A 27930-nucleotide genomic window follows, 5' to 3' on the forward strand; every position below is an offset into this window, starting at 1 on the left:
CACGTCACTGACAGGCAGCGCAGGCTGCAGGAGAGCATAAAAGCACGGGCTCCGCATTTACCACCTCCTACTCGTTTCTTACGGCAACCTGCAGACACCATGCCTCTCCAGTTTGAGCTGTGCCCCGGCCGTATGGTGGGCGGCGACCACCCATGCTTCGTCATAGCTGAAATTGGGCAGAATCACCAGGGCGACATAGAGATCGCCAAAAAGATGATTCGCTTGGTGAAGGTAAGAGGCTGGCTGTATGGAGATGTGGTACTGGGCAGCACATATACACACAGGGACCCCCTGTGCCACTCAGCAGCGAATGAATGGGCCCCTGCCACTAAGTGGTCTCCTAGCTCTGCAGATGCTGGGCTGGCAGCCTCCCCCAGTGGGCTATTACTATGCCACCATTGTGCCACCTTTCCCATCAGCCGGCTTGTGTTGGCACTGTGAGTATTGGGCACTTCTCCCGCTGTCTTCTACAATGTAGCAAATGAAACAGTTTTTCTGTAGTGTGGGTGTTAGGAGTGGGTTTGCTGCAAGATCTATGCCAGCGTGTGGGGGGGGGGATGCATCAGCCTGCTTCTTAATAGACGTGCCCACCTATTCAATATGTGGCATGTTCCAGTAGTGGGAGAAGCCCCCATTGGTTTCCCAGCTCCCCTATGGTCAGTGTTTGGAGGAGTTGGTAAGGTTATCGCAATCCCCCTCTTTACAGGTGCGGATGTAGGCGAGCTGAGTATAGGGGTGTACTAAGAAGAATGAGCATTGTTGGTCCAAAAATATAGAAGTGTAATGGGTTTCCTGGGCACCTTAGATGTGGGGTGGGCATGGACTGATCATAGATTTTATGGGGTGTATATTATATTTGCTGTATTTGTTAGATCTCCTCCAAAGTCACTTCAAATGTGGTCCCCCCAAAAAGCCCTAAATTGCTGACAAATTTAACTTCCTAACAAAATGTGATAGATTTATATTATCACACACAGTGAATGTTTAAACTATTTTGTTACATAGCGCTCTGGTTTAAGGGCATAAAAACTACAACATTTTAAAGAATTTTTGGCAAAAATCACAATATTTTCAAAGAAATTTTGACCTAATTTTACCACTATCATGAAGTACGATGTGTCGCAAAAATCTCAGAATCCGTGGGATCCGTTGAAGCGTTAGAGTTATTACCTCAAAGTGACATTGTAAAACTTGGTCTGGTCATGAAGGTGAAAACGGGCTTGGGCGAAGGCGTTAATGTGGTAATAGAATATCTCCAATTTTTTTTTTAAGTTTCTATTGGTATCTGAACCTGGTGACTCATTCAATTTGGTAAGATTTACTTCGTCTATATATGCTAGGATTTGATCTCTATTAAAGCTCAGATTTATCAAGATCCTGGTAAAACCATGGAATCCATGGCGCTATATAAATAAAAAAATAAAATAAAAAAAATTCACAAATGAATCTGATCAGTTTGGCTATTCCCGTTTTCTCTCATATGGCCCCTATAAGAGGTGCCCTGCTTTTCCCCCTTTCTCAAAGAATTTGTGACTAAACATTCGTTTGTTTTTGGCTTTTTCTGTGAGTTGTAGGTTGCCTCTATAGCTTCCTTCCATACCAGTAAGCCCCCCCTCTGTTCCAATTAAAAAAAAAAAAAAACATTCCTCCGTGGACTTAACATGATCCTGGAGGAGTTCCCAACACACACTCACATTCTCCTGTGCTATGCGTAACACTCACGTTTTGGCCGCAGCTCTCTACTTTTTCTGGTTCTTCCACTTTAGGAACCACCGCACACACATTAGGGGACATCCAATTAGTTTTTATAAGAGCAGTTAATTCTCCAATTTCATGTTGAAACACGCAGTATTGGGCACAAACTTTCTCCAGTTTCAAAGTCCATAGCGCATTACATTCTGATGTCTGCTGTTCGCTCGCCCTGAGCTGTTCCTCTTTGGTCTGGCATCTCCTTTGATGCTGTTCGGCTCTGCAGCTTCCATGAGTTCCAACTCCCTTATGTGATTCCCTGTCTGACTTCTCCTAGGAAGATGTTGAGGCATGATTCTCAGTGACTCTGTTGGACCATAGGCCCTGGACGTTCCAGGAATATCCGCTCCAAGTTTATGCTGACTTTCTGTTGCTGCTGAACAGCCGGTGCTCCTCTTGACCTCAGACCTCCACTTACTGCTCTCCATCTAATCTTACACTCACTGCTACTAACCAGGAAGTGTTCCTCTAGTTAACTGTCCTGCCCCTCCCACACTGGGGTGTTTCTGAACACATTAACTGTTTCTATCTTAAACCTGTTTACTTTCTGAACCTATTGTGCCCGCCTCTGCACTATAACCAATCTTATCTTGTAGATAAATCTTAACCTATGTCCTATGTACTAATCTTATCCCTTCCCTATATCGAACACATTTATCAGAACACATTGAGTAATCCACATATTATAGCACTACATTAACCATGCACCTTGGTGCCTATACGTTTATATGCATAATAAAACACTTCTTCATATACAAAGGTCATAAGTTTTTCTAACCAATGGAGAAGCACATGAGCGTCCCGGTCACCCTCTTACATAACACTACTATATAACATAGTCACAGCTGTGTCCAGTATTACAGTTCAGTCATGTTTATGGCTTACTTGTGGGATCTACTTTACATACAGAGCTGGGTCTCGTAGATAATGAAAAGGATTCTGTGCTCTTCATAGTGCTGCGCTCTTATAGCTGATGGGCAGGGATGCAGTCAGATCCCCCCACCTGAACTAATATTAATGACCTATTCTACAGATGGGCGATCAGTTTCAAGTCCTTGATCATCATTTTTAAGACCACAGTAATTTAATAAAATATAATAACTGAATGCAAAGAACAGTTATAAATAAAACTGTTTAGCGCTATGAAAATTAAAGTACCCCTCCAGCATGTGTGGTTTTTTTTTTCACAGAATTCTGATACTCATAAATTTGGGGAAGGGGTAATGGGGTTGAGAAGCTGTAGTATTCACTAGTGCTAACTTTCGGTACATACCACTTGAGGTATGTGCAAGCTACTTATGTTGGGGTCAGATCCCGTCATGGAAAGCGCTCTAAAAAAAAATGAGAGAGAGAGAGAGAGACTCTTCTGCTTGAAAAACTTAGTGGTTTTGCTTCAGTTTAAATACCTTGTGTGCACTTACCCTTAAAGTGGTTTTCTGGTTTTGGAAACATATTCCCTAGATTGTTAGTATGAAAGAAATAAACTGTGGCTTACTCACTCTCCCCAGGTCCACCATTGTTTGCAGTGCTGATGTCACATCCCAATGATGGCACTTCAACCAATCAAGGAGCTCAGCAGCTAACTGGCTACAGTGCTGTTGACGTGATATCTGAGATGCAGACCATTATAGACACCAGTCTGTATTTTGTTTCTGATAAAAAAGGACATATCTGAGATCAAGAGGATGTGAGCAGCTGGCCTCATGGAAGGGGGCGGGTTTCTGGCATGAACAAATTACCAGAACCACTTTCAGTACATTAGAGGTTGTCCACTACTTCTACATTGATGACCTATCCTAAGGATAGGTACTGCATTTCCACCTCCTATTGACTTAAATAGCAGGCGGATGTGTAGTACCAAGCCTCGGCCACTACCAGACACTGATGGCAGCTGATCAGTGGGAGTGCCAGGTGTCAGACCCTGGCCGATCAGACATTGACCTATCCTAAGGATAGGCACCCACGCCGATCAGCTGCTATCAGTGTCTGGTAGTGGCCGAGGCTTGGTACTACACATCCGCCTGCTATTCAAATCAATAGGAGGTGGAAATGCAGTACCTATCCTAAGGATAGGTCATCAATGTAAAAGTAGTGGACAACCTCTTTTTAATACATCACTAGAACCAAGTTTTGAGGATTTGGAGAAATTCTGCTCAGTTTCTGCTCCAAAATAATAAGTGTGAACATATGCTAATTTACAGTAAGTTTTTTGAGCAGAATCTCACCAAATTCTCCTCGACACTTAGCGTTTTGAGATTATGAAGTGTTAACATGCCCATGAAGCACGTTTTGGATTGCTAAATGTGTATAAGATCAGAAGCAGTCAGTACATGAATACATCACAAAGCTTAGCCCCATGTACAATTGTATCGCATGAACCTACAACTCCCAGTATGTCTTTAACAATGGTAAAATATATAAACAGCTGAGGAGAAAAGAGTGCAAAAATAGTCTTATCTGGTGATCATTAATAAGGATGGCATCAATATATGCTTACTAGTGATGAGCAAATGTGCTAGGAATAAGTGCTATCCATGCATTCTTGGGTGTTATCCCAGTATCTCCGGTGTGCTCTGCTAATGTTTGACTCCCTGGGGCTGCATGTGTTTTGCCTATTTGTTAGGCAATCCCCACATGTGGTGTGGCTGTCTACTGGCACAAAACATGCAGCCGCAGGGAGTCAAGCATATTGGTAGAGCACGCCCAAGACGCTCGGCTAACACCAGAGCATGCTCGGCTACCACATTAGCTCAACACTAATGCTGACCTGATCTCAGATTGTGTGGCTACTGCAGATCCACGGTGATTTACCAGATAAATATAAAAGGGTGGGAAGTTTGTGGTCTGTATCCATGCTGCCAGCTGATGACGAAACGTCAATTGCAAGAGATAATGTGAAATTATGTATATAATATTTATATTTGAGATGCAGTGCCACAAATTAAACATTAACATCCAGGTACCTTTAGACTGTGTGCCCATGAAGCATTTTCCAAGCATTTATGCTGCGGAATTTACGCAGCGTAAACGCTTGGAAAACTCTTGGTAATCCGTCCCCAATGACAAGCCGCAGTGTCAATGCCCATGCTGCAGATTTTTCCGCAGCATTTATGCTGCGCTCAAAAATCCGCAGCATGTCCATTAATTTTGCGGACACGCAGCGTAATCGCTGCCATTGACTTGCATTGGACCGCGTGACATCCGCATCACTACATGTGCACAAGCGGTTATCACTCGGTTCAATGTGCGGATGGTACCTGGGTTTGGAGAAGAGGAGACTCTCATCCAGACCTGGGTACCATAGTACCTGTAAAAAAAAAAAAAAAAAAAAAGTAAAATAATGATTATACTTGCCTTCCGATGTCCTCCCGGTGTTTTCTCCCCTCTGTCTGGTCTGCTGTATGGGTCGTGGTGTTGTGAAGGACCTGCCATGACGTCATTAAGTCATGTGACCTGATACATGACTGAATGACGTCACCGCAGGTCCTTCACACCACCGCGAGCAGTGCAAGAGACCGGACGCGGCGGAGAAAACACCAGGAGGACATCTTAAGGTAATTATAATCTTTATTTTTTACCATTCTTATTCTTTTTGTTTAAACTAACTTGGTCACACTACTATAAATCCATGCCGGCTGCTTGGATTTATATAGTGTGAACAAGTTCTCAAGCACTTTCCAAGTGATGCTAAAATCTCTTGGAAAGCGCTTGACAACCCGAATGCGGAAATGCATGTAAAAACCGCATACGTTTTTCCTGCCAGGGAGAAGCGGAAAAATTATGCAGCATTTCTGCATCGTGGGCACATAGCCTTATAGGTGACATCTTCTCTGATTGGAGTAGTTCCCATCCCTTTTGTCTCCATGACAATTACATAGCTTTATTTAGGATTCCTAAACCTCCTCATTGCAGGCTGCTGCGTAATGTTTGCTCATTCAGGACCAGCCAGCGGCATGCATCTTTAGGATGGTCAAAGAAGGTTTCTCCCAGGGCTGCCACTGAGTCTTGCTAGATAAAGCTTGGAGTAGGGAATTTGCTGATTGCGTAGCCGGTGGTTTATAGCCAGATACTGTGCGCTCCATTTTGAGACTTCGATAGAGTAGTCTGGGAAGAGATATTCCATTCACCCATGACAGCACACCTGAGGGAGGGATCCACCTGCCTAGGACAGGAAACCTACTGAAATAAAAGGGTGGTACCTCTCCCCTCATCAGTTGTTTCCTGTCCTTGATGGAAACCTACTGCTGAAAGGGAGCGGTGAAAGAAGAAAATCCCTTACCCCTGGCCTGTCCGGCTTTGGAAGAGCAGGCTGCATGCCTGTAACACCGGCCTTTGTCCCTGGATGCGCTGTCCTCTGGTCCACGATGGGCTCAGGCGCCTGTGCGGGGACCAGATGCCTCACGTGTCACCAGCCGCTGTGCCACCCAGTCTGTGAAAAGCAGGAAGTGATGGTGCGCTCCATTGACGTCACAGGTGCAAGGGCACTCTGAAATTGAGTGTGCTCGAGTGACGTCAGAGGGGTCATGCTGGAAAAGAAAGCTGCGCACTACGCTGGCATCGTGGACCAGGGCAAGCTGACTATATATTTTTACTGTCCCTAATCTAAATTATTTCTTTTGATTTCTTTTTTTCACACAAAAAAAACAAATAACTGAGGCCGATCACTGATGCGCGTCAGTGATCAGCACTCGATGGCTGTAGGACACACGAAAAAAGTCCTTGCCAAAAGCGAGCACTGGTGTTAACCAGTGGTCTACATCTGATCAGCGGCTGAAGGACACACACACTGATTGCTGCAAGGGGAGGGGGGAGAAAAATGGGGACAAAAAGTCCTGCACACCTGCTTGCTGTTTTCCAGGTCAGTGATTTGTGTCACTGATCAGAGCTTTGTGGCTGCAGGACGTACTAAAAATAGAAACTGCCCAAAAACGAGCAATCAAGTACTGATCAGCTCTTGGTGACAGAAGTGTGTGTGTGTGTGTGTGTGTGTGTGTGTGTGGGGTGGGGGGATTGGGGTGGATTAGGAAAGGTCAGGGACTTTTTTTTTTTTTTTTCTTTTTACAACAGCACCAGCAGAAGTGAGGGCACAAGCTTGAAGGTCTGTGCCAGCAGAGTGTGACAGAACACAGTAACCACCCTGTACATGTCCACAGCTAGAATGAGACAGTCACTGAGAGGTCAGATCGCATCTGTGCACTCTAGTGCGATCGTCTGATCATACTAAACAGCTGGCTCTTGTGACTCCCTGGTTGCTAGGCTCCAGCCTATGATCGGTGCTGTTACAGAATGTGAAGTCCCTGCTCGCAAGCTTACATTCTACAAGGAAATGGGTGGACACAATAGGTGAAAAGTGCATGTTATTTCAGGTCTGGCAATTATAATAAGTAGGGATTTTCATATAAAGCTGCATGATCCGGTCATCAGCCAGTATGTTTAAGAACTATACTTGATTATTGCAATCGTGTGCATGGAGGGTGTGGAGACAGATGAATAGTGGGGAACAGATTCTGAATAATATTTAGGAGGGAACAGGGTAAAGTTAGTTTACGGAGTAGTGGAGGTGGTAGGCTTGTTTAAAGAGATGGGTTTTTAAAGCGTGCTTAAAGACATGGGGGCTAGGCATCAGTCAGATCACCTGGGGTAGAGCATTTCAGAGAACTGTTGCAGCACGAGAGTCTTGGAGACGGAAGTGCGAGACATTCCCATAAGAGAGAAATATGAATTTAGGAGCAGCTTTTAAACTGCTCGAGAGATCTGAAAAGCAAGGAATAAAGATTGGAGATCAAAACTTAATAATCTGAGCAAGCAAACTTTGTTTGCAAGATGATTGCATCTTTTGTGCCCGAAAAACAAATCCTAGTTGGCAACAAAACATCTGCACATGTAAATGTGTTGCTGACAATATTCCGACTGCATGGGGACTAATGATTCTGGTCCGATACAGTTTCTCTTGATGAGTGAAGATACATCTGACACAATCGTGGACTGGCCTGCCCATGTTGTGTGTTTAGGCTACCTACTAAAAATCTAGCACTTTTTTTTTTATTTTATTAACCATTTGCTGTACCTCACTTAGTAAAAGTCCTCTTATGTACAGCAGACTTAGTGGCTTCTTTTTGCTTGGTATATGAATCACAAAGTAAGCTTAACATGAAATAATGTGACTAAAACTGTGAAAACAAAATGTAATTGCCTAGTTAATACAGAAGGATAATAACCAAAACTATTCCCTAATACGAGTGGGCTGCATTATGTCACTGCTGCTCAGCAAGCACTAAATAAGCGGTTATATTTTGCTTATTTTATTTTTATTTTTTATTTTTTCTTAAATTTCACTTTATTCTTGGCCTGTCGCCTTCCAAAGTAAGGATGTCCTGTTGTGTTATGAAACCATCTGTAATTAATTTTATGCAGGCGCTCAAAATCCCGTTTACTGAGTGGGCGTAGCACACGGCATGCAAATACATGATCTAATGAAGTGGTAATAGAGATGAGGGCAAAAATGACTTGCTTAATTTATTTAATGTGGTGAGCCAGTCAATGCATCTGCCTCGTTTAATGTGACCTAATGGTGAATAAAATATTTTTCTTATTGGGGCTAGATATTAGAGAAGTCTTTTATTGTTAACCTAAAAATGAACTTCCAGTAATTGCTTGCCTTAAAGGGGTTGTCCACTCATATGTGTATATTTTTTTTTTTTACCTAATCTTGGAATATCAGATTAAGTAGTCAAACACATGGCACCCCTTCCACATAGCAGTTATGAGTTGAGGCTGTGTGTGGATGTAAGCAGTGGACAGAGCAGGCTGAACGGCTTTGAACATGGCTTGGTGGCCGTTGCTTCCGCTCAGTTCCTATTTAGCAACGTAGTTGTGCCATGGTTCTTGCCAAACTGCAAAAACTACATGCGTTTTTTTTTTTATTGGATCCAAGGGTCATCAGTGTTTGGTCACTATTTCAGTTTTTACAATCTGTTTCTTGTATGAAAAAAATAAATTACTAAGCTACTCCTACGCAAATAGCCTCTTCAGAGAGGAAGAGCACTTGGCACTAGAGTTCATCTATTGGATGCAGCAATCCTAAGTTAATATCGACCCTTTAACAAGCTATGAAATGGGATACAAAGTCAAACCAGAAACTCCATTTGCTGGCAAGTGTTTCAAGGGGTTCGCCCCTCCTTAGTGCAAAGCAAGAGATCTCATTTCTGATAGGTTGAACTTCATGCACCTAGGTCTTTTTTTTTTTTTTTTTTTTCAACCTTTCTCCACTAATTATACATTTTGTCACAATTATCTATTCCACAGTGTTGTGTACTGAGGAAATCATCCAGCCCTTTTTTTTAAAAAAAGCTGTTTGTCTGCCATTACAACCTCTTGTGGTAGGGCATTCATCACAATGTTAAACACTGACTACACCCTGATCCCATCCATGTGCTGTCCGTCGCTTCCACGGACCTATAGACTTGTATGGGATCAAAAACTGGTGTCTCCGTGACTTGTCAATAAAGGAACAGCTCTATAGGTTATAACGGGTATGTGAAAAGTTTGTGTGAGGCCTTAGCTGCATAGTCTGTTGGAACTCTAATATCCCCATCTGTCTAATCAGATGCTTGTGATCCCTTCTCACACGCTTAAGACTGCTTGTTCCGAGGGAGTATTGAGTGTTCCAAGAAGCCCACAAGAACAGAATGCTTACATTGATTTAATTGTATTCTGTGCTGTTTGAGGGGGGGGGGGGAGCATTTACCAAAGGTGGTATAGAAGTGCATATATTGTAAAATCTTGACAGCCACATTTTTTTGTAAAGTGGTAATTGTGTACCATTTTTAATTTTTTTATGGACAAATGGAACACTACTTTTGTGTTCTATATATTTACATACTATGGGGCTCGATTCCTGAAGGTGTTTTTACCACAGAATTGTGGCGAAAGTCATTCAAATGTTGCCATATTTTTGTGCAACATTAAATCTTGCAGCTTTTGAGGTTTGTATACCAGTTTTGGCCAGCTCTGCCAAAGTGAGTTGAGCTGGGACAGGTACGTGAATACACCGCCTGCCAAATTCATCAAAAGTTGTGGTGCAGCTTATGCCAGAAATTTTATTCCAGCTCTTGACTGGAGTAAGCTTTCTGATGGAGGCACATGCCAGTTGTAAAATGCACCTAATTCATTAAAGGGCTTGTCAGGTCTTAAGCTACAAGTCTGCAGTCACGATATGTAACTGCTAACTTGTGAATCCTCACAGCGTGCGCTCTGCTGATGGCATTCTCCAGTGTCTGTCAGGTCACGTGACTGCATGCATGTAATATGCATGGGCGCGGCCTCTCGTCAGTATGTGACAAGGAGTATGCATATCGCATACTTGCAGTTACATGACCACCGACACCAGACAGTCCTCAGAGTGTGGTATGAGGATCCACAAGTCTGCAGACCTGTAGTTTAAGACCGGACAATGAATCAGGGCCATAGTGCCGAATTCATCAAGACTGGTGCTTTGCTATCCAGCCTTGATGAAGGGGCATGTAGGAGTAAGACATGGTTTCATTAAGAGGTGCATGCATCCATGCGCCACCCCAGAAATCTTACTCCAGCCAGTGTGTGGCTCAACCCACTTCTGGCATAAAGGACGCTACATGAATTAGATGAACTGCGGCATCATGCCCCGTCCTGCCCATGGTGTCGTGCAAAAAATTTTGCACCTCTTCGGAGCAGTTTACTCCAATTGTGGCAAATTTGCTTTGTATGGAGGTTATAAGTTTAATGTTGAGATTCCCATTCAGAAGGAAGAACCCAAAAGCATAAAAGGCAGATGGGAAAGCACTACTAAGGCTATGTGCCCACGATTCATAATGGCAGTGTTTTGGACGCGGCTCACCTGCAGTGCGTTCTACGTTGGGATTTATAGAAATCCCATGCCCCTTGTGCTTCTGTCTGATGTCACGTAAAACTCAGGGCTGTGGAGTCTGAATCGGAGTTGGTATAATATAGACCTACTCCAACTCCTAAAATATATAATAAATTGGGTACAGTAGTTCAATGCCGTTTGTGGGGAATGTTTTTCCATAAGAATTTGGGGACGTTATGAAATGTCCTATTCCTGATCTAAGGGTCTAGACTTTTAGCTGAGATGAATCTGTGCTACAGTAAATGTATCACTTACACATGAGCCATGTATGAGGGAGTCGGAGGTTTGCCTTACCGACTACACATGCTGCGGGTTTGAGCTGCAGCATGTCCACTTCTGTTGCAGAGACGCTAATTTCCCCAATGGAATGGATATGATGTGGTATCTCTGCATGTGTTCAATGAATACATGCGGATTTACCTGTGTGATCGGATGCAGTGAAAATACGCTGCTATAGCCTGATCGTAGGCACATAGGTGGATGATCATATTAAAGTAACCATGATCCTTCTAAGGCGGATATAAATAGGGCCTGATTCATTATTGCATTTGTGCCCTTTATGTTCATCATTGGGGACAGAGTTTAGGGTTTCCGGATGTTTTTGACCAATTCACCATTTGCCACTATTGGAAAATAATGTATATTAGGCAAAACTTGTTATTTCCTATTTGGCAGTGAATACCATAAACCAGAGACCACAAAATGGCAAATGATTAATTGCAGCCACTGTGTAATTTTTAATATGTATCAATGAATACCTTTGCACTAATATGGATAAATTACAAAATTGTAAGGTTCTCTCCAGACTGCACCCTGTCTGGCAATCGGCCCTCCTTTTTTTTTTTTTTTTCTCTCATGAGTGGTATAGGTGCCTTTTAGCCTTAGCCGTCGGCAAACTCATTGAGGGCACATGAAAGACGCCGGCACCCAATCAGCGATGGCGTCACTGTCCCTGCCTCCTGTCGAATTGAACATGAAGAGGATGTCAGAGATCAGCCGCAGCCTGGAATTCCTCTTCATGTTCGATTTGTCTGAAGGCCGGGACAGTGACGCCGGCGCTGATTGAGTGCCGGCGTCACGTGTAACAACAACAGCAACAGAGCCCCACGACTGCGAGTGCAGGAACAGCACCAGCATGGGAGGGGAGTAGAAGCTTCATTTTATTTGGGCCGAACATTTTGATCAAGGAGTTGTCCTAGTAGTGGACAACCCCTTTAGACTGCAGATGTGTGGTTAACTGTGCCCCCCAGCACTGACGGCTCATCCCTAGATCTGGCTATCAGTCAGTGTTATGGGTGCAGTAACAGCTGCCTCTCTATACACAGTGCAGTAACTGAACATGTGCCATCGTCTTCCCCCATGACGCAAATGTTACCGGGAGGAATAAAGTTAATTTCCTCCTGACAGTGGGTGCCGGTCAGGTTCAGGACGCTATTAACCAGATTAATCCCATATCTGTAGGTTAAAGGGAACCTGTCAAGTGAAAAGAAAACTTAAACGCTAAAGTGAGTTGTGTTTTAGTTTAATCTCCTATCCTTATCAGTCATCAATATCAGATTGGTAGGAGCCCAACTTGCTGTAACCCCACCTGCTGATTAAAAGGGCCGCAGTGCGCCAGAACTGGCACAAGCTCTTTGATTTGTGTGACTTGGAGAGCTGCATGCTTATACAGGGCAACAAAAATATACAAGGCTGTGGCCATTCTGATGTCATAACTCCTTCACTTAGTTGATCGGTGGGAGTGGGATGTCAAAGGATGCCACCAATATTAATCCTTAAACTCCTGGAGAAATAAAAATCTGTAGTTAATATTAAACTTTTCTTGTATGAATTGCCTTTTTAGACTAGGCCGCATTAATGCAGTAGAGCTTCAAGTATTGGTTACTTGTGGATAAAAAAATGAAATGGTCAGAAAGCGGTCATAACTTTACACTATGTACAGTGCACACAGAAAGCTTTCAGTGGTGGGACGGGTTAATTCAGAGCTCATGAATATGGAGGACTAAGTCAGGACTAGCCATCTAGTGATCTCCTGCTGAGATAGAGAGAGATATCTATTATAATTTTTTTTTTTTTAAATCAAAATGACTCCATACAGCCCAGAAAGTGACACATCACTTGAAATGGGGTCTCTGTCTCTACATTATGCGGCTCTCAGATTAGTTGGCCAGCCTGGTGACCGATTACCTTTAAGACTATCTGCATAATATTAATAAAATGTGGACAAACTTTATCTCAGATTGTTGGGTGCTTCTTAGCTTATAAAGCCTATATCAATATGTTGATTTATTAGCCTTATGTACTGAGAATTTTTTTCTACTTGCAGGAGTGTGGTGCAGACTGTGCCAAGTTCCAGAAGAGTGAGCTGGAATACAAATTTAATAAAAAGGCCTTGGAACGACCATATACATCACAGCATTCTTGGGGCAAAACCTATGGGGAACACAAGCGCCATCTGGAGTTCAGTCATGATCAGTATCGGGAGCTGCAGAAGTATGCAAACGAAATTGGGATTTTCTTCACAGCCTCTGCAATGGATGAGGTAAGGGTACATTGTGAGCACTGGTTAGGATTGGGGGACACTGATCGCTCATTCTACCCATACTTTTATTGCCCACAATTAGATGACCCATTTTGTCTGATATTTTATTGTAGATGGCCGTAGACTTTCTACATGAGCTTGAGGTCCCTTTCTTTAAAGTGGGGTCAGGAGACACTAATAATTTTCCGTATATAAAAAAGACTGCCCAGAAAGGTAAGTGAAGTCCTTTATTAAAAACTCATTTAAGTCTGACTCTAATGAACTTGTACTGATGGCTGAAACAAAGATCTGTTTTCCCCTGTTTCCAGAGACATGAGTACTTTTAAAACTTGAAAGTGGGTACCAAATGTATTTTTCCTTTAATAGCTATACAAGCAAAGCCGAAGTTCCACAACACTTTTGTCATCACTGTCCCCATTGGGGCTCACAATCTAGATTCCCTATCAGTATGTCCTTGGTGTGTGGGAGGAAACCGGAGAACCTGGGGGAAACCCACACAAACACGGGGAGAACATACAAACTCCTTGCAGATTTTCTCCTTGGTGGGATTTGAACCCAGTACTGCAAAGCAACAGTGCTTACCACTGAGATGCCCTTTAACCTTACTATCCAGGTTCTCGTTTGTGGCTGTAACGCAACGTTTCTTCTACAGTGGTGATGTGCACTGTGACGTTTGGGTTCCATACCAGCTGATACGCTTGCACATATAATACTACTTGCTCCTTATATTGCCTGAAACTAATGGCTGTAAAGAGATGGGGCTTGTGGGAAGAGCTGCAATCAATACAGGTGCTCTTTGAAAACTACTTGCCCCAGAGAATCCTTCTTCTGTACAGGAATAGGATGTTGTATCATCCCTATAGTTTGCTTAATCCCTTAAATACCTTGGACGTATCCATACGTCTGGGTCTGTATTTACTTACCGACTTTGGCCGTAGGGATACATCCAGGTGATTTTTAGCACACAAGCTGTGTGTGCACGATCTCCACCAGGTGTCGGCTAATTCTGACAACTGATCTCCTGGCACTGAGTGCAGGGTCGATGCCCACACCTCTTCCAGCACTTAAATCCCCTAAATGCTGCGATTGCAGCATTTGGCGAACAGGCAGAGGGACAGAAGCCCCTGTGCTCTTGGATCTGAGACCCCATGACATCATTGCGGGGCCCGATTGTTGCCATTGCGATCCGATGTCACCATGACAACATCCGGGCCACCGCACAGCAAGGTAGTTAGAATATGTGCAGTGCATGATCTAAATAACTTGTCTGCAGGGCTGACAGTTATTAGGCATAGCAGTGATCCTGCATTGATATACCTTTGTATAACTGATCACACTACAGAAAGTGAAAGTCCCATAGTGGGACAGTTTTTTTCTTTTTTTTTTTTGTTTTTTTTTAAAAACAAAAAACTATGCGCCGAACAAAAAGTGGAATAAAACGCAATCAAAGATAAATGTAAAAAAAAGTGGTATAGCTGAAAACGTGATCTTGTCCCGTGGAAAAATAAAGTTATAGCTCTCAGAATAAAGTGATGCAAAAACATTTTTTTTTTCTACAAAATAGTGTGTAAAAGCGCCAAAACATAAACTATATAAATGTTGCATTGCTGTAAACGTACTGACCAGAAGAATAAATCTGCCTCAATTTTACCAAAAGCGAAATGGCTTAAAGATCCCAAAAAACAATTTCTAAAATGTTTTTTGTTTATTCTGCCTCCAAAAAAATCGGAATAGCAAGCGATCAAAAAATGTCATGTGGCCGAAAATGGTACCAATAAACGTCAACTCGTCCCGCAAAAACACAAGCCCTTGCGTAACTGTTGGCAGAAATATGGAGAAACTATAGCTCTCAAAATATGGCGATGCAAAAAAAAAAAAAAACGTCTGTGTGTGACAGCAGCCAACCATAAAAAAAAAAAATATATAAATCTGTAATTGCAGCAGCCCAAAGAATAAAGTAGTCTAATCACTTATACCGCACAAGGAACAGTGTAAAATTTTTTTTTTTTTTTTTTTTTTTTTTTTACTACTATTGACTTGTTCATTTTGCCTCCCAAAGATCACAGTAAGGCTTGGCTCACATTTATCCTGCGCTCTACGCTGAGCGCTTACACCAGGGCTTCCGTGTAAACCTCTGAAGTACGTGATTCAGACGGAACCCCTGGTGGAAGATTCCCTATAATGAGACAGATGGAGGCAACGTGGATGCCATCTGACCTATTATCCGACTGTGCCTGTCTTTATTAGGCGTAAATAAAAGTGCAGTCAGCCACAGTTTTGGGCACCTCTGGGGAGAAAGGACACCTCTGAACAGAGTCCAGAGTAACTCTGCTGACTCATTGTGAATGGATCCCTCAGGGTTTTCATCTGAATTACGTCACTCAGATTTAAATCGAAACCCCGATGTAAGTGCTCAGTGTAGAGCGCCGGACAAATGTGATCCCAAACATAATGTAAAATGTTATGAATAAAAGCTTCAAGTCAATCAACAAAAAAAGCAAGTCCCCACTCAGGTCCAGCATCTGTTAACAGAAATATAGGGGGCTTCCACGGTACTAGTTGCAAAATGGCCCTTGCCCCCAAAATAAATTCAGCAAATTCTGTGCTCCCAAATGCCCACCTTCCTTATGAGCCCCATTTTGTTCCTAAACCGCAGTTTAACTTTACATTAACTGCACTTTATTTGTTTCTTAAATTTAACTTTAAGACAAAATTTTCCCTTCCCAGGTCGACCAATGGTGATCTCGGGTGGCATGCAGACCATGGAAACCATGCGACGTGTTTATGAGATTGCAAAGCCAATTAATCCAAACTTCTGTTTTCTCCAATGCACTAGTGCATACCCCCTTCTTCCGGAAGATGTCAATCTACGTGTAATACAGGTAAAATGCCTTCTTTATATGCTACAGAATAGCCAATTTGAAAATGTTGCTGTTAATTGATACATCTTGTGCCAGCCATGTGAATAGAGTTGTACATACCCAACTGCCTCTGTTCAAGGTTGTTATAGATCTGTGGTAATTTTGGATCCAATACACACCTTTTAAAGGAGAGGTGCGGGGGGTGGGGGTGGGTTCTGTCAGGTCACCTATTGTGGTGGTCTGAGGTGTCTTCCCAGCAGCTGCATTTTGAGAACTGTGGGGGATGGGTGCAGACAGTGTGAGGGGGTGGAATTGGAGGATAGTATGGGGAATGAAGGGGTGGGATGGGGTGTGGACACAGAAAACTTGGGTACACCCTTGCTTAAAGGGAATTTGACAGCATCAATTTACTCCCCAACTACTCGTATGCTAGTACTCCAGCTCTTTCCCGGTGTTGCCTTCTCCTACCGACTCCACAGCCCTGCTTTGAAATATTTCTTCTCATGTGTTAATGTAATTAATTTGGATGGATTTTGGGTGTAGGAATGCGGGCTTTGTCATGATTTTGTTATAATTGCAAAGGCCCAAAATATTTATTTTTTTTTTTTATCAAATCAAAAGCCAAATCAAGTATAATGGACAGGTATCTTTTCAGATTTGATCTTTTTTTTGATTGCTTTATTTTTACTTTTAGGAATTTCAGTCTGCTTTTCCAGACATCCCAATTGGTTATTCTGGCCATGAAACTGGCATTGCTATTAGTGTTGCAGCTGTAGCAATGGGAGCTAAACTGGTTGAGCGCCATATAACCCTAGACAAGACCTGGAAAGGAACGGACCATCAGGCTTCTCTTGATCTAAGTGAATTAACTGAACTAGTCAAATCTATAAGGCTAGTAGAGAAGGCAATGGGATCTCCAGTAAAACGAATCCTGCCTTGTGAAATGATTTGCGTCAACAAGGTAACTTCTATTTTATTTTTTCCCCATTTATTTATTTTACTTTCTTTTCTTTCAAGCTTCATACTGAAAGGGCTGTTTTAACTTGTTCATGCAATTGGCGTAGTTGATTTGACCTGCAGGTCTGTCAAATGTCTGTACTCCAGTGAGGACTTCTCTGATCCCCCTCCCCCATGCTCACTGTTCAAACTCTCTCCTTGTCTGAGAATGAGGTAGGGGAGCAGAGAAGCTTATTCAAGTTAAGGACATGTGCTAGAACTGTACTTCAAAACAGCTACACTCTAAGCATGAACAAGGCAGTAAAAACGGCACATTCAGCATGGAGTTTGAAAGAAAAGGAAGCAAAATGTGGTACATATAAAGATTCAGAACTCTCCAAGTCTGATCAATTTTTAACTAAAAAACAAACAAAAAAACTGCATTTAACTTAATGCTGTATGGGTTTAGGGAAAAGTGTGTGTCTTGTATGAAGTCAGACTGGCCACCTTAATGACTAACAGTGAGACTAAATCTAAATTGGAAATTATTTACTTCTCCTCCCTGGAATTTAATTTCTGGGAAACTTGTCATTAGATAATCACACAAATACTTTTGCCTTATTAACCCTAGAGTATATTATAGCAGCCTGGTATTTTATACTAAAATGTGTATGTACTCAAGATGTTGCTCTCATAGACCTCTTTAACTTTACATGATAGAGATATATATAGATAGATAGATATATATATATATATATATATATATATATATATATATATATATATATATATATATATATATATTGGGGGAGGAGCTGGGCACACGCAGTAGCCACTGCTGCAGCTACCACGTGTGCCCGCTGCTAAAGGGAAATAAATATTCTTTCGTAGCAGGCACAGAAGTGCTGAGCCGCAGCTCCAGCTGACAGTGCCCGCTACTAAACAGAATGCATAGTCACTCTTCTCCACACATAGTCCCGGCGTGGAGAGGAGTGAATATGCCAGTAGCTCACATCAGCGTCTGAGAGCGCAAGGCTGTGACGTCATGCGCTGCTCAGATGCTGACATGAGCTGCTAGAGCAGAGGTGAGGAAGAAAGGGGAGTATGTGTTTTTTATGTGTGCAGTGATGGAGCCATGCATACCAGGATTAGGGGATGAGGGGTGCCATACATACCAGGATGGGAAAATTTACCAGTAGCTGCTGCATTTCTCACACTAGGATTATACATGAGTCAATAAATTTTCCCAGTTTGTTGTGGTAAAATTAGGTACCTCGGCTTATACTTGAGTATATACGGTAATTCATAGTCTTTCCTAGGTTTAATATTAAGCAGTGCAGAGGTCTGTACCCCATTATTTACATTATAAGCTCAGTTAATATTTAAGCTGTATGTTCACTGTAATAATGATCTAGGCTCTTGGTCTCAAATTTGGCTGAGTATTTGGGCCACACATTAAAAAAAATAATAATAATAATTTGGGCTACATTCTTTGCAGAACAAAGTGACTTTTTTTCTTAAACTTTTTTTATTGAAAAATTCCACGGGATAATGGTTACAAACAAATAGGACAATATTTTATAAGGTCAGAGTAATCCAAACATTAACCATACTCTGTTCAATACAGTTTACATCACATTCTCAGAGTAAAAAGTTTTTTTTTTTTTTTTTTTTTAACAAGTTGAAGCATAAGTTTCATTATGGAGCACTGCACTCTTTACTAGACCGGCCAATTCCTTGTCAGAATTCAGTATATATCAATTATGGTTGCAATGGAGGTACACTCTTACAGCCCATATATATCATATCATATCATTTCCCATGCACTCAAAAGGGCATATATCAGGACTCATAGTGTAAGATTAACGAGGTCATGGCACCAGGGGACATGTGTGTTAAGGGCGAATCACACCATCTTTCCCATATCCTTTGAAACTTCTGGGGACATCCCCTATTCCTATATACTATATTCTCGTATGGTATTGTATCATTCACTAGTTTTTTCCATTGGTTGATAGTAGGAGATTTCCCTCCCATCCATATTAGTGCTATCGCTTTCCTGGCCATAAATATAACCTCCCGAAGGAATATCCGATCATAGTGTGTCCATATTTACTCGTCCACAATACCCAAGATACAAAACTCTGGACTACATTCAATTGGCATCCCAACTATCCGTTCCAGTGTAGTTATCACTTCACCCCAATATATTCTTATCCCACAATTCCAAATAAGATGCCAGAAATCCGCTTCTGATTCCCCACATCTGTGACATTCATCAGATGCCATTCCAACAAATCTATACATTCTCACTGGGGTCAGGTAAGATTGATGTAGTATATATAATTGAATTAATTTTATTGTTGGTGGCTGGTGACACCACCATATGCGCTTCCAGTGCATCATTCCACTGATCATCCGTTATAGAAGGGGTTAATTGCCACCATTTATTCTCAACAAGTTGGGTAGAAGTGATTTTAGAATTCAGTAGAAAGGTATATAGAGAGGATACCACGCCTGTGGGTCCTTGAGTTTTTAGTACTCCTATTAATGGTATTTAGATATTCGCCTTTTAGGATGTGGGAATTAATGTGTTATGGCATGCCTCGTTTGTAGATATCTGTAGAAGTCCCTATGAGGGATCCCAAACTTTATATGGATTTGATCAAATGACAATAAAACTTCATTTTCAAAAATCTTAGTGTTCCGTATTTCTTCCAGAAGATTGTCTTGTAGGTTTTTAAGCTGTGGAAATTCAGGGTTATCCCACATTTGGGTTTCTCCCATTTGATCAGAGAGTAAGTGTATCTCAGGACACACTTACACTCTCGCCACACCTGCATCACTAGGCTATGTGCAAATAATAAGCCCTGTGGTGGTCTGTAGGAGCCTTCTAACATAGCCCATGGTGTATTCCCATTTAAAAAGTGTATAAGATGTGCTTCTGCATTAGTGCTTTTGTCGCTACTTATCCAGCACTTCAAATAGTGTATCTGGCCAGCTAAATAGTAGAGAAATGGGTCAGGCACCGCTCACCCCACCCCCTGATTCTTCGGTCTCTGCAGAGAACCAATACTTAGTTTGGGTCTTGCTGAGCCCCATATAAATGTTGCCATCATACCATGTATTTTCCAAAAAAAAAAAAATCTTTGGGGATTTTAATGGATGAATGTTCCAATACGTACAAACCTTTTGAAAGGATGATCATTTTGATTAGGTTAATTCTTCCAGCCACAGACGACGGAAGTTGGGACCAGTTTTCAATTTTTTTTTCCTCTATCTTTTATGGGATGCACATTGTCCTTGAGGTCCATAATTGGGTTTTGATTAATTATAATACCTAGATATTTGAATTTTTGTACTACCTGTAATCCAAAAAATACAGGTTCGGTTACTTTATCTAAAAGTGGCATAACCACAGATTTGCTCCAATTGATTTTAAGGCCCGATAATTCCCCAAAGTAGTTAATAAGATCAGTTGCTCTTGGGAGGGATTGTTCTATTTTGTTTAGGAAGAGGACCAGGTCATCTGCATATAACCCCACTTTATTTATTCTAGAGTTTATACTAATGCCCTCCACCAGGTGGTCCTGCCTAATTTTAAGGGCAATAGGCTCTATCACTAGAGCAAGAGCATCTGAGATAAGGGGCAGCCCTGTCTAGTTCCTCTAACCAGGTTAACCCCTTCACAGCCTGTGCCGTATTAGTACGCACAGGCTGTAATCCCCCGGTTCAGTGAGGGCTCCAGCGCTGAGCCCGCACTGAACCGGGCACATGTCAGCTGTAAGAATCAGCTGATATGTGCCTGCAACAGCCGTGGGTGGAATCTCGATCCACCCGCGGCTGTTAACAACATGTTAAATGCCGCTGTCAATCTGAAAGCATCACTTACCCCGCCCATCGGTGACCCCCATCATATGATCGCAGGTCACCGATGGGTGGTCATGACAACCCTGGGTCTGCAGCAGACACCAGTGGTTGTCATGAGCTGGTCGCTATGAGCGCCACCTAGTGGTCGGTGCTCATAGCACAGGACCATTTCTGCTACATACAGGTGATCTGCTGATCTGTATGTAGCAGAGGCGATCAGACAAGTGCTGCTTCTAGGTGGAGACTAGAAGCAAGCAAAAAGTGAAAAAAAAAAGTTTTAAAAAATATTAAAAAATATAAAGTTTAAATCGCCCCATTCAAAATAAAATAATTTAAAAAAAAACAAAAAAACCCCTACATACACATTTGGTATCGCCGCGTTCAGAATCGCCTGATCTATTAATCTAAAAAAAAAATTAATCCGATCGGTAAACTGCTTAACGATAAAAGTTCTAAACGCCAGAATTAAGTTTTTTGGTCGCTGCAACATTGCAATAAAATGCAATAACGGGCGATCAAAACATCGGATCTACCCCAAAATGGTATCAATAAAAACGTCAGCCCGACGCGCAAAAAAAAAAGCCCTCACCCGGCCCCAGATCCCCCAAAAGCTCTGGCACGTCAAGGTAAGGAGGCTTATTCGCCATGCAATGCTCCTCTGGGAAATTTAATATGCACATTGCCTCTTCAGAGAAAGAGGACTAGTACTCTATAGCGCCACCTATTGGAAGTAGCAACCCTACAAGTCACAATCAACCCTTTAACGAGTCGTGCAATATGACTTAGGATAAAAGCCAAATCAGAATCTGGCATATTTCACGACTCATTAAAGGGTTGATTGTGACTTGTAGGGTTGCTACTTCCAATAGGTGGCGCTATAGAGTACAAGTCCTCTTTCTCTGAAGAGGCAATGTGCATTATTAAATTTCCCTTACCTTGACGTGCCAGAGCTGGTGTCACTCTCCATAAGGAGAAATGCTACCCCTAGACCATGATCTGCTATAAATACTCCCACTTGATCTGGTACAGAGTGACCTTTTTAGTGATGCATTTTTTTTTTTTTTTTTTTTTTTTATGGCATTCACTGTATGGGTTATGCTACAGTTTTATGGGTGTGGCGATCAAAAAAAAATTGCAAGTTTGTTTTTTACTTTACATATAAAAAAGCATTTAGTGGCAAAATATTCATGGTTTATTTATTTTGATTTTTTTTCTTTAAACCCCCACCCCCCCCAATTGGCCACATACAGTAATATATTAGCATCATATAGTAATTCTAGCAACTATCTTGTAGTAGTGCCCCATCCTGGTCCCCTTCTTAGGCCACAGCCCCACTATCAGTATTTGGTCAGTATTGTTTCTCAGGAGTGGGTGATAAATGCAGAATTGGTGACTTGTTTCTATTATGCCTTTTCTCTGATTGTTCCTCACCTGGTTTTGGCTTCCACTCCTGAGAAAAATACTGACCGAATACTGATAGTGGGGCTGTGGCCTTATAATAATTGCTTGGCAGAGAGCTGGTCTCTGTGCGGCAATACACTTCAGTTAATTGTGCATCCAAGGACACACATTAAGTAAAATTAAGCACTGACGTTGGCGGCCCTTGGTCCGGGCCACGATAGTCAAGGGGTCTACAGTGCCTGCATGAAGCAACCTCAGGGGCTGCATGTGGGCCGAGTGTTTTGAGACCCCTGACCTAGGCCTTGCATAATAGATGGCTATTTGGAGATGAATTTTACTAGAACCTCCTAACCATCAAATGTGATTGCTCTTATGCAATCGCGGGGAAAACTTTTCAGGTGATGCCATATACATCAATCCTGAGGCTCAAATGAGCGGATCCTTATGTATATAACCATGTCATACCTATACAGCCAAGCTAAAGGATCAGGTCTATTGGAATATCAAGAGATTTATTTGGCAGTTTTCTGTAGATGCGTTAAAGGGGGTGGCCACTCTATATAATGACAATAGGTGAATGACTGACAAACAGTGGTAAAATAAGTATTGAACCAACTTTCGAAGTAAATATTTTCCTAAAGCTGCTATTATGGAATGCTCACCAGATGTCTAACTACCCATTAAATCCACACAGGCAAAGAAAGCAAACCATTGATGTCCATAAATTAGGTTGTGTAATAATGAGAAATGACACAGGGAAAATAACGAACACCTGAAGAAAGAGGTGCAAAAAGCCTTGGAAAGTCATGAAATCAATGAGCTGGTTCAACTGATGGCCTATAAAAAATGTCTCCTTACCAAGGTGCTACACAAGAAACCTCTCATGATGCTTAAAACCGATGAGCTCTCTCGACCTTCACAACCTCATTGTTGCAAAACATACTGATGGCATTAGACAGACATTCTTCTGTAACCAAACTACTGAAGGTTCCAGTGAGCACTGTTGGGGCCATAAGCCAGAAGTGGAAAGAACCTAATTTCGCCATAAACCAGCCACGGCCAGGTGCAAGATTTCAGAGGAGTAAAAGAATTTGCAGGTAGTCCTTGGCTCTTGGACAGCTCTACAAGCTACAGAAAGACCTGGAATCAGCAGGTACAATTGTTTCAAAGGAAACTAAATAATGTACTTTCGCCATGCAAGACTCCATTGGTGAACGAAAAGCATGCTGAAATGCATTTTAAGGTTTGCTCGGCAACATTTAGACAAGCCTGTGAAATCGTGGGAGAATCTAGTCTGGTCAGATGAGACCAGAATTGAACTCTTTGGATGCCGTAATACACACCATGTTTGGAGGTCAAATGGCACTGCATATCACCCCAAAAATGCCATACTAACAGTGAAGTTTGGAAGTGGGAACATCATGTGGGGCTGTTCTTTCTTTCCGCATATGGCACACTTCGTACAATTGATGGAAGGATGAATGGACAAATGTACCGAGGCATTCTTGATAAAAATCTGCTGCCATCTATCAGGATGAAGATGGAACGAGGGAGGACATTTCATCACGACCATGATCCCAAACACAAAGCAAAGGAACTCTGTTGGTTTCAGAGAGAAAATAAAGCTGCTAGAATGGCCCAGTCAATCACCTGAACTGAATGCAATAGAAAATTTATAGACTGAACTAAAGCTCCGAGTTCATTGGAGTCCACAGAACCTTCTGGATTTGAAGATTGTGTGGAAAAATGGGCCAAAATCACATCTGAGCAATGCATGCGACTAGTTTCTCCATACAGGAGGCGACAAAGCTGTCATCAGACAAAGGCTTTTGTATTACATTTCAGGAAGCATGTTCAATACTTTTTTTTTTTTTTTCCCGTGTTATTTCAAATGATTACACAACTTAATTTATGGACATCTAGTTTGATTCGTTCCCCGTGTGGATTGGGTGGGTTGTTACGGGTGACATGTGGTGACAATTTTATGTCCATAGCCGATTTCGAAAAATATTTACTTAGAAAATTGGTAACTTGTTCAATACTTATTTCACCCGGTGTGTATAGGCAACTTACTAATATATAGTCTTCAGTTCCACATCCTGTCCTGAAAATGGCTAATTATGGAACGGCACATGAGGCAAACTAGTGCCTTGCATTAAAATGCACTATGCTGTGAACATAGGACCTAGGTGTCCAGAAACCTGTTGCCAACACCATGTATTGTAAAGTGAGACAGGATTGGGTTTTACAGCCCATTGCTATTCAAGGAATTTAGACTTTAATTTTTTTTTTGCTTTTTTAAATAATTCAACACAATGCTGACCATGGTTGGTGTAGCTGAGATCCAATCATACAGTGAACTTTTCTGCTTTATAATCTATTGGTTATGACACTACTGCACAGACTTGTAGTCTTTAGCATCCAAAATCCATTATCTACCATTAAAATTACAAATTGAATGATTCTTTCGTGAGCATGTATCCAAAAAAAAAAGTTCAGGGTTTAAGTGAAATGTTTAAAATAGTGAAGCTGTTCATACTATTTGTTAGTTGCTGGGGAGTCAACTTGTTTTAAAATGTTTTTGACTTCTACTTCAGGGTGATTGATATGTCCTGCCCTAATTGAGTGTGATCGTATGTGTTTTTTTTTTTTTTTTTTTTTTTTTTTTCTCCCCCCTATGGGGCCAAAGAACTTACTTGCAAGTAGTTAACTACCTGCCTATCCTACCTGGCGATAATCTCTGCCGACTCAAGAGCAGTCAAGGACTGCTCCTGCCAACAAGTCTCCTCTTTCTGGTGACATGTGAACAGCAGCTTCTCTTCCTCTTTGCTTTGTGGATGGGGTGTCTTTGCCAATATCGTTTTTGATCGGCAGTGACATTCGGTCAACAGAGCAGCCTGGAAGAGAAGAAGCTGCTCTGTTGACATGAGGTGAAATTAAGTGGGAGAGTCACCGCTTGAGCCAGGAGGGATTGTTGCAGGGCAGAACAGGCAGGTAGTTTGCTGCGTTGAAATTCTTGGCCCCACTGGAAAACCTAAAGTCCCAGACAACTCACAGAGCCATTCTTGTCAGACCATTGTACTTGGGTTTTCTAACTATTCCAGCCCCTTGCTTTGTCTTCCATCTTTGTTGGGAAACATGCAATTGCATGACCACAGTAGGCTACCAGTGCTATTCCGTTTAATCTAAACTGGTTATGTAATTGGTGACAAGCCAATATCAAGGTGGACAAGCCCTCAGTCACATGCTACGGTTTTGATACATTAGATCCGAAAGAAACACCCTTCTTGTACCATGTGACTGATGAATATACCAGTGGTTTAGGGTATATTTGATAAGGGATATAAATGAGCAATTGCCCAAAGTTACTGCTGGATTCAGTTGTCAATTAGCTTTTCCCTAGACTATATAGCCCTTTTTTATTTTCTGCAGATGTTTGTTCCATAAAAGTAGCCATTTCAGACCAGAGGGGCAGTTGACAATAAGATAAGTGGTATCAGGTGTCCAACAACTGCTCAGAGTAAGCTAATGAAACTGGGTGAACCTAGCATGGTAAATTCTAGAAGCCCAATGATGGGACAAATGCAGAAATAATTATAGAATCCTTGTAGAAGACCTGGGTTTCACCCATTGTATTCTTGAACTTTTACCTGCGTCAAAGACCATCTGAATGGTAAAGTTGTATTTGCACTGTTTTAAAAAAAAGAAATAAATCAATAAAAATATGGGTCTATCCAGGAACGAATTGTAACCGGATAGATTTAAAGGAGTTGTCTCAACTTCTTAAATGGGTAGAAATGCAAATTACTTGATAAAACTGACTTTGCCCTTAAGTTGTTTCGTTGAGTATGGAGAAGACTTAAATAAGATGTAAATTGCAAAGACCCACTAGATGACCCCTCGCTAACAGGTCAATAAAATATAACTTCTCAAATAATTTTATCCTTAAGCTCTCGTTTAAATTTTACATATCTGCCCTTATTTTGTTATTGGAAATCTATTTGATGGACTAAGTGTATTATTTTGGTTATCAATATGCCATCAGTGAGTATTGGGCAAACTGAGTAAATAAAATTTCAGTTGTGTAGCATGTTTCACCAATATAATGGCGTCATCTGGGGATGGGATAGTGGCTTATGACTCGGAGGGCTTTTTAATGTAGTTTGCTTCTCAGGTTATCAATTTCCTAGGCGGGGAGCATATGCTTCAAGTTTGCTATAGAACTTGCAAGCACAACAGCTCTGATCTGGCCAGTTGGCCTGGATTTGGCCAGCTCCTCCAATGCTGCAGAAATAATGGCTGCCTCTGCTTGCAGCATGGGAGAGTGCACAGTTCAGACATCCTTGTCACTGGTCTGAACTGTCAATCTTCAGGAGCTTAAGCAGGAAGGCTGAAGGCAGGAGATGATGCACTTTTGAAGAAAGCAGATTAAATACCCCCTTTGAAGTGGTAGGGCATGTGTGCATGCAGGACAATTGGAGCTGTGTGCTGGAGCTCCTTCACTTTCAGCTGTGAAAGAAAGGGAAATAAAATTGGCTTTATAGGTGAAAATGTGTGCAGGTATTTGTTCACTTTAGATTGGCTTTACTTTTAATTTATTTATTTTTTTCCTTTTCAGCTTGGTAAATCTGTAGTGGCAAAAACCAAAATCCCTGCAGGCACTGTGATTACTCTGAACATGTTGACGGTGAAGGTGGCCGAGCCACGTGGCTTTCCTCCAGAGGAGATTTTTGACCTTGAAGGCAAAACTGTTAAGAGAGACATCGAAGAGGATGAATCTGTCACAGAAGAAGCAATAGAGAATTACAACACGAGAACAAAATGTTAATCTAATCTAAAACCTGACCATTATCCAACAGTTTTTTTTCCTCCAATCACCTTTTACCTTACCAATACATGTTCAATGTAAAGGTCAATTGCACAGGGTTTTGGGTCTTTTTTGTAACAGCCTATTCAGTGGCATGTAAGATCGAGTTGCTGTACTAGATCTGTCAATTCTAAATGGGTGAAAGTGCTGTTGCTTGTACGGCTGTGACAAACGCATGGCAATCACTGTTTTGTAAGCAGATTTTGAAATTTGCAAACCACAACATTTTTGTGAATGATTCTTTATAGTTTGATATATATACATTGAAAGAAAAAAATAAATCTATTAAAAAATGGTGGCTCTGCTATTGACCATTTTTTGCTTTTTAGGAATTTATTTCACCCCACCACTGTTAGGCTCGCAATTAACCCATCGTCATCTCTTTATGTAATGCTTGCACAGATCCATTGAACATGGCATGAGTACAACAGATATCCCTTAGTAAACCTTAACTTCAGGCTTCATGCATTTGAACTGAACCATGATATTATGACAGCATGTTTACTGGAATATTGGTTAGTTATTTTACTATATTTTCCTGGCATGTTTACATCCAGTGCATCACCACCTCCTGCGACAATCCTTGGTTTATGTATTTGATCCATTTTAGAAATGAATCCATAGTGCACGAAGTATCATCCCAGTAAATGCATTTCAAGAAGGACAGTTCCTCTGAATGTTCAAAAAGACTGAGATTTTGCTGAATGCCTTGTAATATTTGAAGTTGCTCATTTGTACTAAACTCTTGCACTTTGTTAACAGGATACTTTCTGAATAAACTATCCTTTCCAAAAAGGAA

At 41.6% G+C, this 27930-nt stretch overlaps 1 protein-coding gene across 1 annotated transcript; it reads left to right on the plus strand.

The window, feature by feature from the left end:
• On the plus strand, positions 1-27930 carry NANS (N-acetylneuraminate synthase). Its single transcript, XM_073662365.1, has 6 exons — positions 1-231; positions 12981-13196; positions 13310-13409; positions 15924-16078; positions 16752-17018; positions 26883-27930. The coding sequence occupies exons 1-6, from the start codon at positions 100-102 to the stop codon at positions 27090-27092; spliced, it is 1080 nt and encodes a 359-aa protein (XP_073518466.1). The 5' UTR covers positions 1-99; the 3' UTR covers positions 27093-27930.

This window comes from Phyllobates terribilis, unplaced genomic scaffold (genome assembly GCF_046119375.1).
Source record: "Phyllobates terribilis strain yellow unplaced genomic scaffold, ASM4611937v1 Scaffold_1__5_contigs__length_1240528914, whole genome shotgun sequence".
Taxonomy (NCBI): Eukaryota; Metazoa; Chordata; class Amphibia; order Anura; family Dendrobatidae; genus Phyllobates; species Phyllobates terribilis.

Coding starts and splice junctions, on each gene's coding strand:
- NANS (XM_073662365.1), top strand. CDS start 100: ATGCCTCTCCAGTTTGAGCTGTGCCCCGGCCGTATGGTGGGCGGCGAC. Junction 13,197..13,309: donor CAGCCTCTGCAATGGATGAG/GTAAGGGTACAT, acceptor ATTTTATTGTAG/ATGGCCGTAGACTTTCTACA. Junction 17,019..26,882: donor AAATGATTTGCGTCAACAAG/GTAACTTCTATT, acceptor TTTCCTTTTCAG/CTTGGTAAATCTGTAGTGGC.